Genomic DNA, 17,861 nt, shown 5'->3' with positions numbered 1-17,861 from the left:
TGTATATATGTATATTATGGACTATTGTGTGATCACCCGTTTAATGTTTCAGTGTAGAAGACCTAGAATAAATAACTGTATTTTATACTTACCTGAGTGAACAGATTTTTTGTTTTATTTTGTGTGGACTCTTGAGGGCCCTGGCCCCAATCACACTCGTTTTGACTACTCCCCACACTTATCTTGATTGGGTTTTGGCTAACCTCTGAGTTCTCTGTTCACTATAACTAGGGCGCTTCCTAAAATCTGTCCACCAGGCTAAACTAGAAATCCATTTTAGCAGCTACGACAAACCCAGAAGCACTCTGACATTTATTTCCTTTCTTGGCCTGGAGACAGTGGAGTAGTGTTAATACTGGTGTGATGTTGGCTTGCTTGTTTCGTCTCAGTCGCAAAGTGCTCTGCATCACCCACTGTGGAGCCAAATTCATCCGAGGAAAGACGATCACTTGGCACAATTATTACAGCTGCTCTTTCACAGTTGCTGGCCCAGTGCCAAGCTGCAGGGTGTGTTGCTTGAGGGGGCTGGTGGGGGGATGCACTTCTTGGATCTACTGAAATAAGTACATCCAGCCCATGTATCCCGTTTTGGCTACCAGACAACATCACCTTTTTTGCATCTGTGGTACATGTTAGGGAGAATTCTCATTCTATGGATAATTTCCCTTACCTATAGAGTCCCCCAGCAGCTTTGCTGGATTTGAAGGATCGCTTTCTTTTTTCCTGCTAAGAGTGAGACTCTTTTTCCCACTCTTAGGCATTTTTGCTATGTGTGTTTTAGGCTATTTTTGTGTTTAATGCCTATGGGGATTTCTCAACTCCATAGGAACCATCTTTATTCACATGTTACACAGCACCCTCAGTGCAGTAACACAGGGGTGTCGTAGCGACCCCCAAACATAGACTCCATATCCTGGGACTGACTCCTGTCTCCCAGGGCATGTAAAGTCTCAATTGACTTTACTAGTCAAATCCTATGAACTAAACCAGTACAACCCATTTTACTATGGAGGTACTGGAAAGGGTTAATAGTTTTTCCCTTATGTTCATTTTCGAGATGGTACCGTACAGTCCCTCTCAAAGTTTCTGGCTGGTGGCAGTGGTTACTACCATAAATATTCGACCGTGAATATTTCCCTATGGGATTTTCCCATTGTTCGAGGCTACCACTTTTGCTGACAGCCTCCAACATACCGCTGGTTTATTTTTATATTAACTTTACTCCGGTAGTTTTTATTTGCCAGAACTTTAAAATAACTTCTTTCTTGTCTTTCTCTAAACTCCCAACCCAGGTCGGGGATCTTTTGTTCGTCCTTTTGGCGGGCTTCTACCGAGAAGACCTCCTTTCGGCGCCACTGAGTCAAGAAGACCTCCTTTCGGCGCCACTGAGTCTGGGGTGGGTCCATTGTGTGGGAGGGGGGAGTAGGACCCCTGGACAAGGTTGCCTCCGCAACCCATGTCGCCCTCTATCCTGATAGACTGGAGGGTCTCCCGCCAAGAAGACTACTCCACTGTGTGAGTGACAGCTAGGCTGTATGAATGGGGATCTTTTTGCATAAAAGCAGGGTCCTGAGGACTGGAAGAGCAAGACATTGCCACTGGAACTACGGAACAGAAGGGGAGAGAAGCCAAAGACATCTGGAACGACTGAACCACCGGTGAAGCCCTGCTGCAGCGTCTCACCACTTTTCTCCACACGACGAGAGAAGATCTTCATCTGCAAGAGCCTTCTTCCCTTGAGCTGGTGGGGCCAACCAGTTTGCCAATCGCATTCCTGGACCTGCCTTGGTCGACTCTCCCGTACCCTGCACTCGGAGGCCGGATAGCCAGGCACCAGTCCACCCGGACCACGATTTAAAGGAGCGTACCTTTTATTCGTCGGCAGCACCGCGGCTGGTTTCATCCCTGGGTAGTGCAATAACTCGAACCTTCCTCCATGATGAGAGCCTCTCTTCCTCTGCTGGATCACCCGAACTGCAGAAACTACCAGGAACAACCGCCCCCGCAGGAGCCACTTCTTCATTTAAATGTACATTGTTCCGCCAGGCCGCCCTTTTGTCGCGGTAGCAGTAAAGGTGGTTTAAATCCTTTACCTACCTGTTGGGATGGCCGCCCCTCTCTCTTAAACTTTGTCTTTTCAACTTCTGCATCCACCTTTTCAAATTCGTTAACCAAAGACTTGACTGCAGCTACAAGAACATTTTGCTCATGGGCCCTTGCCCTGTACCACTGACTCTGGCACATGCCTACTGACTCTGGCTCCATTTGTTAGAGATGCCTTCTTTAGATTCTCATCTAGAACTGTGTGGTGCACCTATTTCTTACAACTACCCTTTCCTTCCCTTTTCTAAACCTTGTGTAATGCCATTTTGCTCAGTTTTCATTTAAGTATTGCCTATACTGATGCACTGCCTTGCTTACATTGGTTCGCAAACTTCCGGGAAGTGTTGCTGGGGTGTGTAAGAAAGTATTTCTGAATAACTTGTGTTTTCCCTCCCTTGTGAGAAATTGCTAGAGTACCCCTTGTGTGTAGTTTTCACTGTGCCGTTTTACTCAGTTTTCACCCTGGTTCACTTGGTCTACAATTTAACTTGGGAATGTGTATATTTTTCCTTTGACTTAATTTAACTTGCTTGATGACTGTGATACATGTGTTTTATTAGAAGTGTACAAAATAAATATATAACTACTTTTTAATACAAAGCTTTGGTCAGTGTTTCCTTGTGCCATAGTACTGTAGGCCTATTGTGTAAACCCTGAATACTGCTCATCTCCCTCTTGAGAAGTCTGACTGCTCAGCCAGGGCTCCCAACTAAATCTTTATGGTACAGACTGATACCAAATGGGATTTATTGCTCTCACTGTAGTCTTAATCTTCTGTAGTGCTCCCTAAGGGAACTGCACAGGATTCTGCCTAACAGTACACCATTGTTGTGTATTAGTACCCACTGTTATCTGCTTCTGGATGTCTTTCCCAGTTTGCCTCCTCTGTGATTCTGTGAATGGGGGAGGGGTGGGTCCCCTCTGCTCTCTACCAGATGCCGGCTGCAGTTACCTTGCTCCTCTCTTTATACCCCACTCCTGTTAAGAGGTAGTACCCGCTGTCCTCTTTCTCCACTGTAGGTTTTCCCCCACCGCTGTCTGCTCGTGGATGTCTTCTCCTGTATTGATCCTCTGTGACTTAGAACCAGCTGCTGTGGGTTGTTGACTGCCAAGCACACCAGGCTGCCCTAGGGTGCTTCAGAACTTCTCACAACTACCTTACAGTAGGTGAGCCACCTCCAGTTCATCAGCACGGCTACATCTGGTAGATTTTCCAAGTGCCCATTGGAGTCTCCACTGACTGCTCCCTAAACTAATACGCGCAAACCATACTTTCCAACTCATAATGCGAATACCAACTAAGCCACCCACAATGGCAATTGCACTCCCCCTCCTAACACAAATCGAACATCCGAGCACTGTATCTGTCCAGCCAACTTGTATACGACAGCCCAGATCAACGCATCCTCAAAGCACAGAGAACAGTAAAGACTAGTGATCACTGTATCAAAAGCCACAGGTATGTCCTAAGTAGTGCGGAGAACTGATTACATTCGTAACGTACAAGAGACCAGTTTCAGAAGAGGGAGTAGGGTGGAATCTAAATTGAAGCTGTGAAAGGAGTGAATTCCAGTCAAGGTAGTTGAGTGGACACATTTAAAGTTTAGAAACAAAAGGAAGAGCAGAAGTAGTGCAATAGTTTGATGGAAGAAGTGTATTGAGTGAATGCTTTTTAAGAATAGACATAGATATTGCATGCTTAAAACAGAGACCGAGAGAGTGCACAGGTGAGGGTAGAAGTTGGAAGAGGAAGAAAATTAGGCTATACTAAAGTGACAAGCGAAGATGGCAAATGAAGGGGTCAACAGTTGGGTTGACACTTTGAAACAAGAGGTGGGAACCCTTAGAGAGGGGACTGAACATGAGAAAGTAAATAAGTAGCAGGAGACGCATGGGAGAAATACAAGCACAGGTTAACAATTCTACAGTAAAAGTATGAAGCAAAGTCTGAAGCCCAGAGGGAGGACATTCCCTGTAGGATCAGGAGCCCAGCGACCCACATTTTGGTTAAGAAGAGTGAATAGGCGGCAAGGATGAGGTGAAACAGAAGGATTAAGAAAATTATGGCTTAGTGCAACGCCAACGCAGGTCTAGATCATAAGGGGAGTGGAGAGAGAAGAAATTGCAGCAAGATCCATCAGAGGATGAGATTAATTTTCATCGACCTTCCAATTTGTGAACGAAATGTGATGGAGGATAGATTCATGTGCTTAAAACTGGTGGTGGGCTGCTTTGCATGGCAATAGCATTGCATTCTCTCCAGACGTAGCCAGGAATATTCAATATAAATCGTATGAAAGGTGTAATCGTTTTTATGATTGTCTTTGTCTATTTGGGATCAAGTTTTAACTTTGCATTTTCTTTTTAGCCGATTCCACGCTGTCGTCTGATGAACAATAATGCAGGTCGCCTTTATCACTACAGAATTACTGTTTCTCCGCCAACAAACTTTCTGGTAATTAAGTGTCACTTAATCCATGTTCCTGTGAATGCGTTTCAGTAGGAATTTCAATTAATTACTCACTTGCCTATTTCAGACGGACAGACCAACTGTTATTGTCTATGATGACCACGAGTATATATTTGAAGGGTTTTCAATGTTTGCTCATGCACCACTGGACAATGTAAGTATTGGGAAAAAATATATGTAATCTATATTGCCATGATCACCTTAATTAGGGTTATGAGCAGGATTTGGCGTTTAGTCACGTGTTTAAATGTGAGTTGATTAGATAAAAAAAATCTGCTTTTTGAAGGTTGGATGTACTGCTGCAAATGCATGAAAAATGTTTCACAAATTAGTTGTCAACCTTAGTTTCTATTTACAATTTGTTGCCTGAAAATCCTGATATGCTGGAATGCATTGGTTTCATGAAGTCTTTTGAGTACAGGCACTGTGCATGGATTCTTAGACCTTTCCTGAATTTCTTGCTGCCCACACCTGAATCTTTAAATAGCTGGAAGTCCTACTTTTAGGTATTGTATTTTCTTCCTCCATCCACAGTCCAACTAGTCACTGCAGTGGATTCTCCTTCAAAATGTTGCTCAACTATGGCCACGTCTTTATTTCTCCTTTGGCTGCTTGCAGTTTTGATTGCCCACGGATACACTGATGGCTTTGCATACAGTGTTGCCCGCTGGTTCGCTATGAACTAAGCTGCATCAACACCCAGAACCAAATGATGGAATCCTGCGACCAATCAGAATCTGGGGCTTCCCGGCAATACATGCTGGTTTAGCCATGGATCCTTCTGGTGCACCGGATTCCATCTGGCAAGCCAGCTGCAGCTCTCTGCACACCCTCCCCCACTGATCTTTGGTCTTGTCACGCCCTAGGAGTATCTCTCAACTCCTTCCTGACCACGGAAGCCGAATGGTAGCCGACCCTCCCACCTTGCTTGGCATGGGTTACTGGTTTTGAAATAACTGGTAACTTGAGGCAGCCAACGGGGGTGGCGGGGTGGAAGAGGGTTCGGGAAAAGTTGTGGATAGGTAGGGGGAGTTTAGAAACACCAAAGAGAGGTTTGGGGAACGCTGGTTGGATAGGATATCAGGAATTGAGGGTAAGAACGTACAACAAGTATATCTTGCTGAGGGCTATCCTTGTAGGCCCTTTTTGCATAGACACTTCTGTCCTAACACCATGAGTTGTGTTAAGGTATACCTGACCGTAACAAGTGACGTGCCCTTCCTTAATCAAGGACACACCCTACACCTGAGCACACCCTTCTTAAGTAAGAGTGTGAAACACCATGGTAGCACCCCCTCATGTAACGTTATAGCAACAAACAGTAAGCACATTTGATAAAGCACATGGAACAAACATAGCCTGTGGCACTCATGACCTTGAACTGATATCAGTTGCATATTACCAAAACAAACACTCAGTCATAAGTAAGAATGTGTACTTCCCTTTACACAACAAGCGTTCTTGGCAATGGAATATAGCCAGGACGTACGAACAGGAAGCATTAAGCATAGCTACACATGGACACGTGCACATATAAGCATTCATGTTACCCATTTAAAGTGTTGTTTGGAACGTTCATGGTGGCCAGACCCCACACCCCGTCTGTGTGTCTCCTTCCTATTAGCACAATGCCCCCACTGTAAGCGCTGTAGTTTTCATGTAACTGAGGTCTGGGGAGTCCTTCCGAAACATCACCAGACGAAGCAATGCCGGTGTTGAACGTCGATTAGCCAAATCAGCCGCTCACTACTCCTGCATACCAACAGGCAGAGCGGATGACCAAAGAGCAAAGGGAGGCAGACCTTCTGTATTCTCCCGCTCCGAACCTTGCCGTGCCTCCTGGGTCCTGCTCCTCACCATCAGATACACGCTGCTCCTGACTTTCCCGGTCCGTGCCTGCATTCCACCAAAATAACCAGCAAGTGGCACAGGCCTGGCAGGAGCTTATCAAGGTCTCCACGACTGGCACATGCGTTACGCACGGGGTTCTAGAGCATCATGGGAGTTGTGGTCCAGAGCGGTCCGGGATCCCAACACACCACACCTCCAGGACTTATTAGCCGGTGTATTGTGACTCCGCCCACAATACCCCCCATGCCAGACCCCAGCTCCCCAGTTCCTCACAGGTCTCATCACTGGCCTACACTTCCTGCATGGGCCTCTCTTGGCTCACCCTCTGCTGTGCCCTGCCACAGTACCACCCACCAGTCCAGCGGCATGTTTATTAAAGACAAGACTACTGCTGCCTGCTCGCTGCACATTCCTTGGTGGCCATGTTGAGATGACCTGCTGATTTTCCCCCCTGCCCCTCCATTTTTCTGGTCTCCAGTAGCAGCTTGCATGGTGGCCTGTTTTTTAAACCTGTTTTTCTGATTTTGGTAGATTATATTGGCGTTACAGCCCTTTATTCTGTTAGATCACTCGTCTGTCAGGCCTGCAATGCTACATTCCGATTGTTATGGAGGTTTTTCTACAGTCCTCTGAGCAAGGGTTTAACACCACTTATCCTTGGTGAGTGCACAGGGTGTCCAAGTTTGTCCAAAACTCTGTTATCACAGCAGAGCAGTCTGATTTCACTCAAGTGTTGCATCAAATAACCACAGTTCAAATAAGTACTAGAAAAGTAGACCATGTGGATACAAACAGTAAAAGGGTCTTGAGAGACCCCACTCGCTCCTAAAACTAGTGGCAACAAACCTGTATAGTAGAAGAAAATACAACCTTTAAATGCTCACTTTGAGTGAATAGTAGTTATGTAACAACCAAGCAGATACACCTATGCAATACATAACCATACAGGAAATGAAGTACGGATGTCTTGACAGCCCAAGCTCACCCTTTAAACTAGGGTCCATGCAGTACGATACTATCCACTTGGAATGTTCAAACCGGCCAGTGGTTCAGATTCAGTCTAAACCTTCCAGCCATCACCTCTTTGTTTTTGCTTTGTCAAACCGGCGTGAATGGCATTGATGTATCAGTGTTACAGAAAATCACAGTATCGGACAAAATGTACAGCAAATGCTTCAAAATCTCCAAGGAAACATGGGCACATGTTAATTTACCAGGTGTGCATTTGTCTCTTGCGGTTTTAGGGACTTTAGGAAGTTCACAACTGTCCGTGGGAAACAAGCTAAATGTAATAGCTTACATTTCATAGGTGCACAAGTAATAACCACCAACCGGTGCAATCTGACAACCCCCTCCACAAGTGCTCTGTATCAAGGTTCTAGCACCATGTTCTCTCAGAAGGTTGATTATTACAGTGTGAATCACATGCTCTGAAACGTAATATGGTTGCTGTTCGCGAGCGTACTGAAAACAATCTGCACCTGGAGGACAGGACCGGAGAAAGCATTGGGGTCTGTGAACCTGGGGCCGACACCTCGTGGCAACAATTGCAGTGGAAATGGTCTAAGAATCTTGAGTGCAGAGATAAGGTTCAGGTTGGGGATATTGCTAGCTGCTGTTTTGGGTCTCGGATTACGAAGAGTAAAGTCCCAGAAGGTGGCAGGAACAGTGCACTCTGCTGACAGCCATTAATTGAGTAGGGCTCTACACTGCACCAGGGAGGTTAGAAGAGGGTGACCCAGCAAGTAGGTCACAGGCAGCAAATGGAAGAGGAAAAAATTATCGTCCAATATCTCTAATTGATACTGAGGCTAAGATCTTTTTTATCCTTCTCTTAAATGAATTGGAGAAAGTAATTAGGGCGAATGACATGTACTCGAAATACCAAACTGGATTTAGGAAGTGCATGAGTACAACCTTAAATGCTTTTATCATGTTGCATGTTATTGCTGGGGCAAAAGAAAAGAATTCTAATCCTGTTTATATAGCAATGATCGATATGAGTTCAGCTTTTGACACGGTGGTCCACAATTTATTGTGGAAGAAAATGTTGAAGTTAGGGATTCCATCTGTGCTGATGTATTGGATCATTAAGTTGCATACCAATACTTCGTATAGAATAAGAATCTCACCAGAAGGTGTGGTACCACTGCCCCTATATGCACAATAATAGGTGTGAAACAGGGTTGTAACCTGGCGGCTACCTTATTTAATCTATACCTATCGGATCTCGGTGAAAATTGGGAAAAGGGGGATTTGTTTTCTGTTAAAGTGGGGAGTATTCATTTGAAATGGATTGCATTCGCTGATGATATTATCTTGTTTGACCCTACTCCGGTAGGACTTCAAACTAAACTCTCATTATTTGAGAATTTTGCAAAAGCTCATAATTTGACACCTAACCCAGCGAAAACTGCCATTATGACCTTTGGAGTTAAATCAAAAAGCGCAAATTTTAGATGGCAAATATTGAATACACAAATTTGTCGTGTGAATAATGCTATCTATTTAGGGTATTATATATCAGCCCTTAACTCCGTTAACGCGTGGTCAATTATTATTAGAAATAAAACTCAACCACTATTATCCCAAATGAAAAGGATTTATAGTCATTATTGCAAATTCTCTTTAATCCCGCTAATAGATTTTATGACATTAAAAATTGAAAGTGTCATATTGTATACATTGGATATTTGTCTATGTGACAGGACAAGCGTGCTTGATAGCTTACAGGGCTCTCTTTTAAAATCTGCAATGTTTCTCCCTATGACAATTCCAAATGCCATTATTCGACACGAATTGGGACTGGTTTCATTATCATCTCGTTGGAAATGGAGACAGCTGTCCAATTACGTTAAGATTCATTATCTTCCAATAAATTCATTGTATATCGACTTAAATAAAATGTTGGGTTCTCAAACTCCAAAATCCTTTTCTAATTATCAATTGAAAATGCAACAAATCTTAGACAATGTAAACATAACTGTTGAGGATATACAATATCGTCCTGGTTTTGCTAAGAAAAAACTTTTTGAAATGGATTGGTGTATTACTATTGATTTAATTAAGACCTATGCGCTGTATAAGGAATACGGCATACATGTTAAACAGCGCATTCCACGTTATGATCATGTTTTGTTATTCCCTTGTGAAAATATCCGAAAGGTATATATTCGCTTTAGATTAAACCTATATCACACAAGGAAACGAATTAAGAACTGGGAAACGAATAAATCAAATAATTGTGTGGGATGTCGATTTGTTGAATGTAATGAATCTTATGAAACGTTGAAACATCTTATATTGTATTGTCCGCATTTTAAGAATATTAGGACACTTAAATTGAGGAAATTCGTGGAAATCGAATTTGAGGACTGCCTTGAAGTTCTGTGGTCCAGAATGATGCAGGGATTTCATAAACCCCTAATATATGAATTGGCAAGTTTTTGTAAGCACATTGAGAATGAATTAGAGTTATTTTTGTAATTGTAAAATGATTATTTGTAATATTTTAAATTTTGTAAAGGTTCTACATGAATTATGTATTTTGAACCAAATGCAAAAAAAAAAAAAATGGAAGAGGAATAGCCTTGTATTCCAAGCACCCCTGAGGTTCTAGGATTTTGTTGGGTCATTGAAAGAGTCCTGCACAGTTATTACTTCTGACGTTTTTTGTATTATGAGCTTTGCGGGGCAGCCCTCTGTTTAGCACCATACGTCACCCAGTCTTTCATGCACAGCATGCCATTTAAAGAGCGCTCTGCATGAACAAACATTTGCCTACTGGCTGCAGTGCAGAGGCATTGCAGGCTCTCATCTGGGATGCTGACCCAAGAAGAGGCCTACAAGACCTCTACCCCTATAACCACTGGATGGAAGCAAGGAGCCAGGGCTCATAGGAATCGACAAGGGCATACAATCGGATGCTCTGTCTGTCTTCCTGTGGGCTGTGCTGGAGGTGGGACCTGGGGTGTTTCAGTCCACTTCCATCCATGCTTCTTGCTTCAGTGTTTAATTAAGTAAGAGGAGCGAAGATAAAGAACCAGGCACAGAATGAATATCCCTAATCAGGTCATTTATTTAAAAATAAATTCTGATTCTTGTTAATCTGCCTAGAATCACATGCTGTGCATATAGTCCGACATCTAGTGGTAATGGACATGGGCGTGCTTGTAACACTTTCCCTAATGTGACGTGTAGTCTGCTCAGGCCTATACAGTAGGGAGAGCGGGGCCCCGGGGTTTGATTCTTTAAGAATGCATTTCTTTTTCCCCTCTCGTCTGGCTGCCGCCCTTTACCTCTACTATGGAGAGGACTCCCTTTAAGTTCTGTCCGTCCTGTAACGGAATGTATCCGTGGAAGGGCCCTCACCGAAAGCGTAACATGTGTCTGCCTCGTGATCATGACGAGCGATCCTGCAAGTCTTGCCAACATTTTTGTCTAAGGACGCTCAAAAAAAGATTGGCGGATGATGTGGTGGGCATCCTACGCCATGCAGCAGGCTGAGAGTGGTTCCCCCGTTGGCGCAGGCGCCTCGCGTGACAAGGATTCAAGCAGCAGTCATGGCTCCGATGTGGAGGCCTTAGAGGGCCATACACTTACCCGTGGAACTGTCCAGTTCCCAGTTGCTCAGACCCATCAAGGGCAGACCCGCACTGCAGATGGATAAACACTCAACCCCACGTGCTCCCTCGATGGATAAGTAGAGGTAGCAACAAACACCAACAGGCCCGTCTAAACCTTCAGCGGTGCCTACTGATCCTCAAGATCAGCCGCCCCCCCCCCCCCGAACTCCGCTTCAGACGTCTCGGCATGCGTCTGGGTTCAACACTTAACAGTTCTGTTTCTATTTACAAGATTCACAATAGTTGTGTGTCAGGATGGCTTTAAAGTGCTCCCTCTACTTCAAATACCTCATCTACTAACAGCCAAATATACCACCACAGCTTCAGTACTTTGTTTTAAAAAAAAACTTGTTTTATTGATTTTAAAACATAATTTACAGACTCTTATGTACATTGCACAACGTTGTCCAGTCAATTGGGTCTGCATGTTCCACGCCCCCAACTTCCCCCATCCTCCTCCCAGCCTATTCCACTGACCTCATGCTAACATCATACATCGACTATAAATATGTACGTTTGCCTTTGCTGTTGATTACGCACAACAATTATTACTCTTCAGGTATTGCTATGTAATAAGGCCCCCCACCTCCTGCACCATATGATTCCAGGAGTCAAGGTCAATACTGTGTTCATCCTGGCCTCGGCGGGCTGCTTCCTGCCATACTGAGGTTTCCGCAAGCATCCACGTTTGGAGGTCGCTCCACCATAGGCGCACTTCTGGGCTCTTGTGCACTTTGCACCCCATTGCTATTCTTCGTTTCGCCAAGATTTATGCCAAGTACTTCAGCTTGCTAAGATGTCTCGCCCGTTTCGGTCGCACAAAAATGCCAAGCATACAGGCTACCGGAGTGCTCGTGTCCAATGTTATACCTGCCCTGGCCAAGGCCTGCGCTCTTTCTTCCCAATATCGTCGGATCTCCGAGCAAGCCCAGAACATTTGCACCAGATCTGCATTAATCAAACCACATTTCGGGCAAGTTTGTTCTGTTGCCTTGCTGAAATTAGCAATCCTCTATGCGTTATATACAGTTGTATTAGTTGGAGCTTCGCGTTTCTAGACAGCTTTTTATGATAAGCCAGTGCTCTACCCCAGACTGCGTCTGTTATTTGCTCTTGCAAGTCTGCCTCCCAACAGCACCTGGTTTGCCTCAGCAGTTCCCACTTTGTGACATTAGTAACTTGTATAACCTAGACACTGCATGTCCTCCCTCCGAAACATGACACGTTTCTCTAGTGTGATCTTCTTGCCACAACTCGTCCATCCCCGGCCACTTCTGCTTTAATCTTGTGAGGAGTGAAGCGTGTCTCATATATTGTCCTGCATGTATGCCTATTTCTCAGGTTAGTACATCGGTTTGCCTTCCTGTAATAAGTCTCCTGCCATCACCACTCCCATGGGATCCCAGTACTTCTCACACTTTGTCTAAGTTGTGAGTCCTCCTCCTTCAGTGTCACTAATGGGACCTACATGGAATAAGGTGACTGTTTCTCTAAAAAGCTACATGCCCTGGGCCAAATCGTCCCACCCAGCTTCAACAGCAGTGAGATCTTCGGGGTACCCGGTGTTACCATCCATATCACCTCCTTCAAATAAAATGGGGCACAAGGGCTGCAGCATCAAGGTGTCTTGAGACTGCTTATCTGATAACCAGTTTGTGATAAATTGCAGCTGACTGGCCACAAAATATGCCTCGAAATTGGGCACCTTTATGCCACCTTGCTCGTACGGTCTTTGCAATTTTGTTAATGCTACTCTACATCTCGTGCCGTGCCATAGGAAGCTTTGGCAAATACAATCGAGCCTGCTAAAAAAGCCTTTAGGGATGTTGTACGGAATATTAGTGAAGAAATGCAGAAGCCTCGGCAGCACTACCATTTTCAATAACGCTGCTCCCCCATCAGTGAGAGCGTTAATCTGACCCAGAAAGCCATGGACCTTTCTACTTTGTCTACCGCCTTTGTGTGTTCTGCAAATATTCCGTCTTGGGTCGTGAAATATAGAAATATATCTACTCCCAAGTATCTGAATGAGTTGACTCCCACTTCACCTGAAGTGTTGGCAGAGCACTAAGAGGAGTCCACGTGTATGTTTCTAAGGGGAACAAGCATGATTTCTGTGCATTCATCATAATGCCTGATGGATCTGCGTACCTCTCCAACACATCCAAAATATACTGTTAGTTTCTGGGTGTTATAAGTACAAAAGCATATCGTCTGCATTTAGCGAGATTAAATGAACGTTGCCCTGTATAACTATGCCTGCTTCATGATATTCTTTCCTAAGGCTCTCTGCCAGCAGTTCCAAGGCCAGTATAAACAGCATAGGAGACAACGGGCAGCCTAGTGTGGTACCTTTCTCCAACTGCCATTGCTCCTAAATGTGGGCTCCTATCTTGACTCTCGCTTGACGGCTGCTTTACAGCAGCCGGGTGCATTTTATGTAAATTGGCCTCATGCCGAATCTGCGCAGCACTGCCGTTAGCCATGGCCATCTAACCGAGTCGAATGCTTTTACTGTGTCGAGTGCAGCTACTGCGCATCGATGTGTGCTTCTGTGCATACTCTCTGACATGGTGCAGTTTTCTACAATTACACGTAATGCCTGGTACGTAGCCCGTCTGGTCCGAGTGTATAAGTTTAGATATTACTGGCTTAAGCCTGTTAGCCACCAAGGCCGTGAGGATTTTCCCATCTTGGTTGAGCAATGAGAGAGGTCTGTACGATCTACAGTCTGTTTCAGGCTTATTCGCCATTAATAGTGGCACTATAATATACTCTCTGAGCTATGCCAGCAGCGCACCTGTGTCAAGAGCTTCGTTCAACATGGCTAGCAAGGGGGGCACCACGTCCACTATTAATTCCTTGTAACATTCGCTAGGTAATCCGTCCGCCCCTGGGGCTTTACCAGTCGGCAACTCTTTATTGTGGCTTCCATCTCATCTATCGTTATGGGGGCTTGACGCCTATTGTCTGAGTCTTGCTTGGGGAGATCTATCTGTGCCAGAGCTTCATCTATTTCTGACAAATCCGCCGAGGCGTTCTGTATATAATTCCTTATAATAATTATAAAAGCACTCATTAATACCTTCTTGCGTTAAACATTCCTCCCCAATGCCTTCCCACAATCTCCCGTAACAATTCTCGTTTGGTCTCTCTTCTGTACAGCCAAGCCAACAAGCGTCCCGGCTTATCACCCTCAGTGTGTTCTCTCTGCATATTTCCTGCGGTTCAGCTTGCCTAATATCTCCCAATGTACCAGGCATTTCTGCTGTAGTCAGGCTATTTCTTGGGCCCTATCGCTGGACAAATCTCCTGAGCGGTCTGTGGCCTCTTTTTTAGTTTCAGCTTTACCTAAATCGTTTAATATCACTGCTTGCATACCTTTAGCCTTGGCTATAGCTGTTCCCCTGGTCACCACCTTAAAGGCTTCCCACAAAGTGCCGGCTGAGTCGATACTTCCTGTATTGTTCCTAAAGTAGTCCTTCACCCCCTCCCACAACTGTTGCCGGAACACCACATCCCTGAGGGACTCACTTCTTAGCTTCCAGGTCGGGATGCGCACTCTAGGGGGGGGTGAGTTTGCCATGTAACTATTAAGGGTGCATGATCCGACGGCACCCAAGCCCTGTATTCTGCCACTTTAAATTCTGTGTCTCTTCTCCTGTGACTACATAGTTCAATCTAGTGTTTAGGTCCTTGGGGGCAGTATAATGCGTATATCCTCGGGAGTGCAGGTGTAGGGCTTGCCATACATCGGTCAATTTGAATGCTTGCAACAACACATTCAAGGCGTTAGCCGGCGGTCCTGGGTGTGTTAACTTATCTTCTGATCTGTCTACCTTGGGGTTCAGCGTGCAATTAAAGTCACCACCCCATATATCTGTATTGTCCCTGTGTTTACCAATCTCGGGGTATGATGAACAGAAATAGGTTGTAGTATCATGATTTGGTGCATAAGTATTAATGATCCATACTGCTCTCTGTTCCACAAACCCTTGGATAATAATCATCCTGCCTTCATCATCCCCGAAAGTCTTCAGTACTTTAAATGGTACGGACGGTGACACCCATATCAGAACCCCTCTTGCAAACGCTGAATACGGCGAGCCTAGGATTGTGCCATTCCATTTCCTAGAAAGTGCAGCTTGTCCGTCCTTAGTGAGGTGTCTCTTTAAGGAGTGCAATGTCAATCTTCTGGCGTCTCAAATATGACACAATTCTATTACGTTTAAAATAACTATTGAGCCCTCTAACATTTCATGTGGCTATCTTAAGGTCCCGTATCCCATACAAGCAATTTTTCAGACCTCAACAGTCGGATGCATCTATCACATATCCCTTTCGTGGTTCTATAGGCTAACTCCCTTCTAACTACCCCTACTCCCTTACCCACCCCCTCCCCAACAATTGCCCAGCTCAATACCTTGTGCTCAGGCATCCCAGCATCTCTTCCCCTACCCCTGTTGCTTGTCCTGGGGGTTGGGGTGCGGCAGGTGTATACTCGGCAACCAGTATCCGAAAAACAAATCCACACTTTGGGGAAGGTCGCTTCCTGCAGTACGCTTCAGACGGTGTGCGCATTGCTGGCTCCTGTTGTGCTTGGGTATTGGTGCCTGTACTCTGTGCACAAGGTCCTTGTCTCTTGCAATCTGCCGGTACCCTGGCTTCGCCCCAGCGGTCTTCCGCTGGATTATCAACTTGTCTCCCCCACCTATCTGTTGGACCTCTTCAGATGGCAAGTTCTCAGTGTCCATCCATGTGTGAGCGTCCTCCAGGTTGTCAAAAAAGATGGTTCTGCCTTTATTGAACACCATCAGTCTTGCCGGATACAGTAACATGTACTTCAAGTTCGCTCCACGCATCTGCAACGCTCACCTGGTATCCACGGGGATGTCACTCAGCCTGTTCTGACCTCTTACGACCTCAAACCCGTCCCTGGAGGCTATTCGACTGGAGACTGTGCCTGAAACACAGGATTGGTAGAGTTTAACTCCCTATTGGCTCTGTGTGCTTGAACCCCCTTCTTCCCTGGGATCCAACCCTTCCCTTTGATCCACAGCTCACCTTGTTTTCTTGGATAGTGTGCTCTCCATCCTGCTTTCAGCGCAGGGGCGCGTTGATTGATGCAGGCTCGTTGCTGCCTAGTTACTTCACTGGCAAGAGTCCGACAGGTAAGTATAATGAGTCTTTTAAACAGTTCTCTAACTTCGTTCCTTTCCTTCCTTAGATGATGGTGACGTGCTGCTGAGATGAGTAGCGTTGAAGGTGAGTGAGAGCGCGATGCACCCCTTTCGTATTTGCATTGAACTGAGTTCTTTTTCTGTGTCTTTTAGGTGCCGCAACGTTTTCAGCGTGGATGCCGGTTATGAAGAACAAATGCGGTGGGTAAGCGCGTTATGCAGCGCCTCTAGATGTTTCCACACTAACCTGGAGTGTCTTTTCCCTCTTGCATATGGATGTGAAGATCCGGAGACAGAGTTCCCCCAGAGCGGCTTGGATTCAGGTAAGCGTTTGTAGCTCGTACAGTATTTAAAAATAAGCGAAGATTTGCAGAATGCTTACTAATGCCTTTTTTCTGTTCTTTTCCCTTTTCCTTAGGACGCGACATGCCGGGATGGGAATGACACCGCTGAAGATGCCCGCAGAACAGAAGGAGTGATGAATGATGGGCAGAAGCGCCGCAAGGTAAGGCTGTTCCTAACGGTGGTGGTGGTCTTGCAGGAGCTGAGCGCACAAGAAAGATGCAGGCCTACTGGAGACCGATCCGAACACGGTGAGTGTCACACTGCAGGTGCAGAAAACGCAAAGCATTTTTCTCAGCCTGGGTGTGGCTTAAATAGTCTCTGGATATCCCAGGTGTTTCTGGGCTGAACTACACCCAAAAGACTAGACCGCACATGCAGTTCTGGGAACCGAAATATGTGGGGGCACCCATCTTGTCCCCATCAATGCACTACAAGTCCAATCCCCAATGTTATCCTATGGGAGTGAGTGAGTCTGGTGCCACAAGCGCCAAGTCTGACTCCAAGTGGGTTTTTGGAGGGATGGAGAGGCCCTTGAGGGCCATGTAGGTGATCGTGGCCTGGCTCCAGCCTGACATCTTGGAGGGCTGGGGACATGAGGGGCAGGAATCATGACAGCATCCTTCTCTTGACAGATGTGAAATGCATTCTCTGTTATTGCACCTGCAGGGTTTAATCTGGGTATGCTGTTATGTTTGCTGATGCTCGCTGTATTGTGCCACCTTTCCGGAAATGCTCAAGGATCCTTTCTCTATCCTTATAATTGAATGTGCTGGCTATTATGGGCCTTGGTGGGGCACCCAGAGGCGGTTTCTTCATCTGGGACCTGTCCGCCCTTTCCACTTTAAAGCCTTGCGTGAGGGGCCCGGGCCAATTTCTTGTAATATACTTTCAACAAAGTTAGTGGGGTTTGTGCCCCCCTCCCCTTCAGGCAGTCCGATAATTCTCACATTATTGCATCTTCAACTCTACCCTCAAGATTCTGCACTTGCTGTTGGAATATTGACATGTCCCTGGAGGTGTCCTTTAGGCCGGCTGCATTCGCTGCTACCTCCTTTTCTAGTGTTCCCTCCCGTGCGCTCCGAGAGCACCCAAACATCTTGCCTTAGAAGGTTCATGTCCAGGCTAATGGTGTCCATTCTGGATTCCAAAGCCATCTGCAGGTTCGCTATGGCATCTAGGACCTGTTGGTCTCCTTTACCGCAATTTTGTTCTCCATGTGAGGATAGGGCCTCTGATGCTGCGTTGTTCAGCAAGTTTGTGGATTTGGTAAAGGTATCCAATGTCAGC

General features: G+C 45.6%; 1 protein-coding gene across 2 annotated transcripts in view; it reads left to right on the top strand.

Moving 5' to 3' along the window:
• DROSHA (drosha ribonuclease III) overlaps window positions 1-17,861 on the top strand; it is a 1,388,683-nt gene that overhangs the window by 769,474 nt on the left and 601,348 nt on the right. For both annotated transcript variants that reach the window (XM_069613610.1, XM_069613611.1), the window contains exons 8-9: window positions 4,472-4,558; window positions 4,641-4,727. In XM_069613610.1, coding sequence (XP_069469711.1) covers window positions 4,472-4,558; window positions 4,641-4,727 — 174 coding nt within the window. The remainder of the gene's footprint in view (window positions 1-4,471; window positions 4,559-4,640; window positions 4,728-17,861) is intronic.

Source organism: Ambystoma mexicanum, chromosome 5p (assembly GCF_040938575.1).
Source record: "Ambystoma mexicanum isolate Mex_15411 chromosome 5p, UKY_AmexF1_1, whole genome shotgun sequence".
Classification (NCBI taxonomy): Eukaryota; Metazoa; Chordata; class Amphibia; order Caudata; family Ambystomatidae; genus Ambystoma; species Ambystoma mexicanum.
Note: the sequence above shows the minus strand (reverse complement) of the source record. Positions and strands in the feature narration are given on the sequence as shown.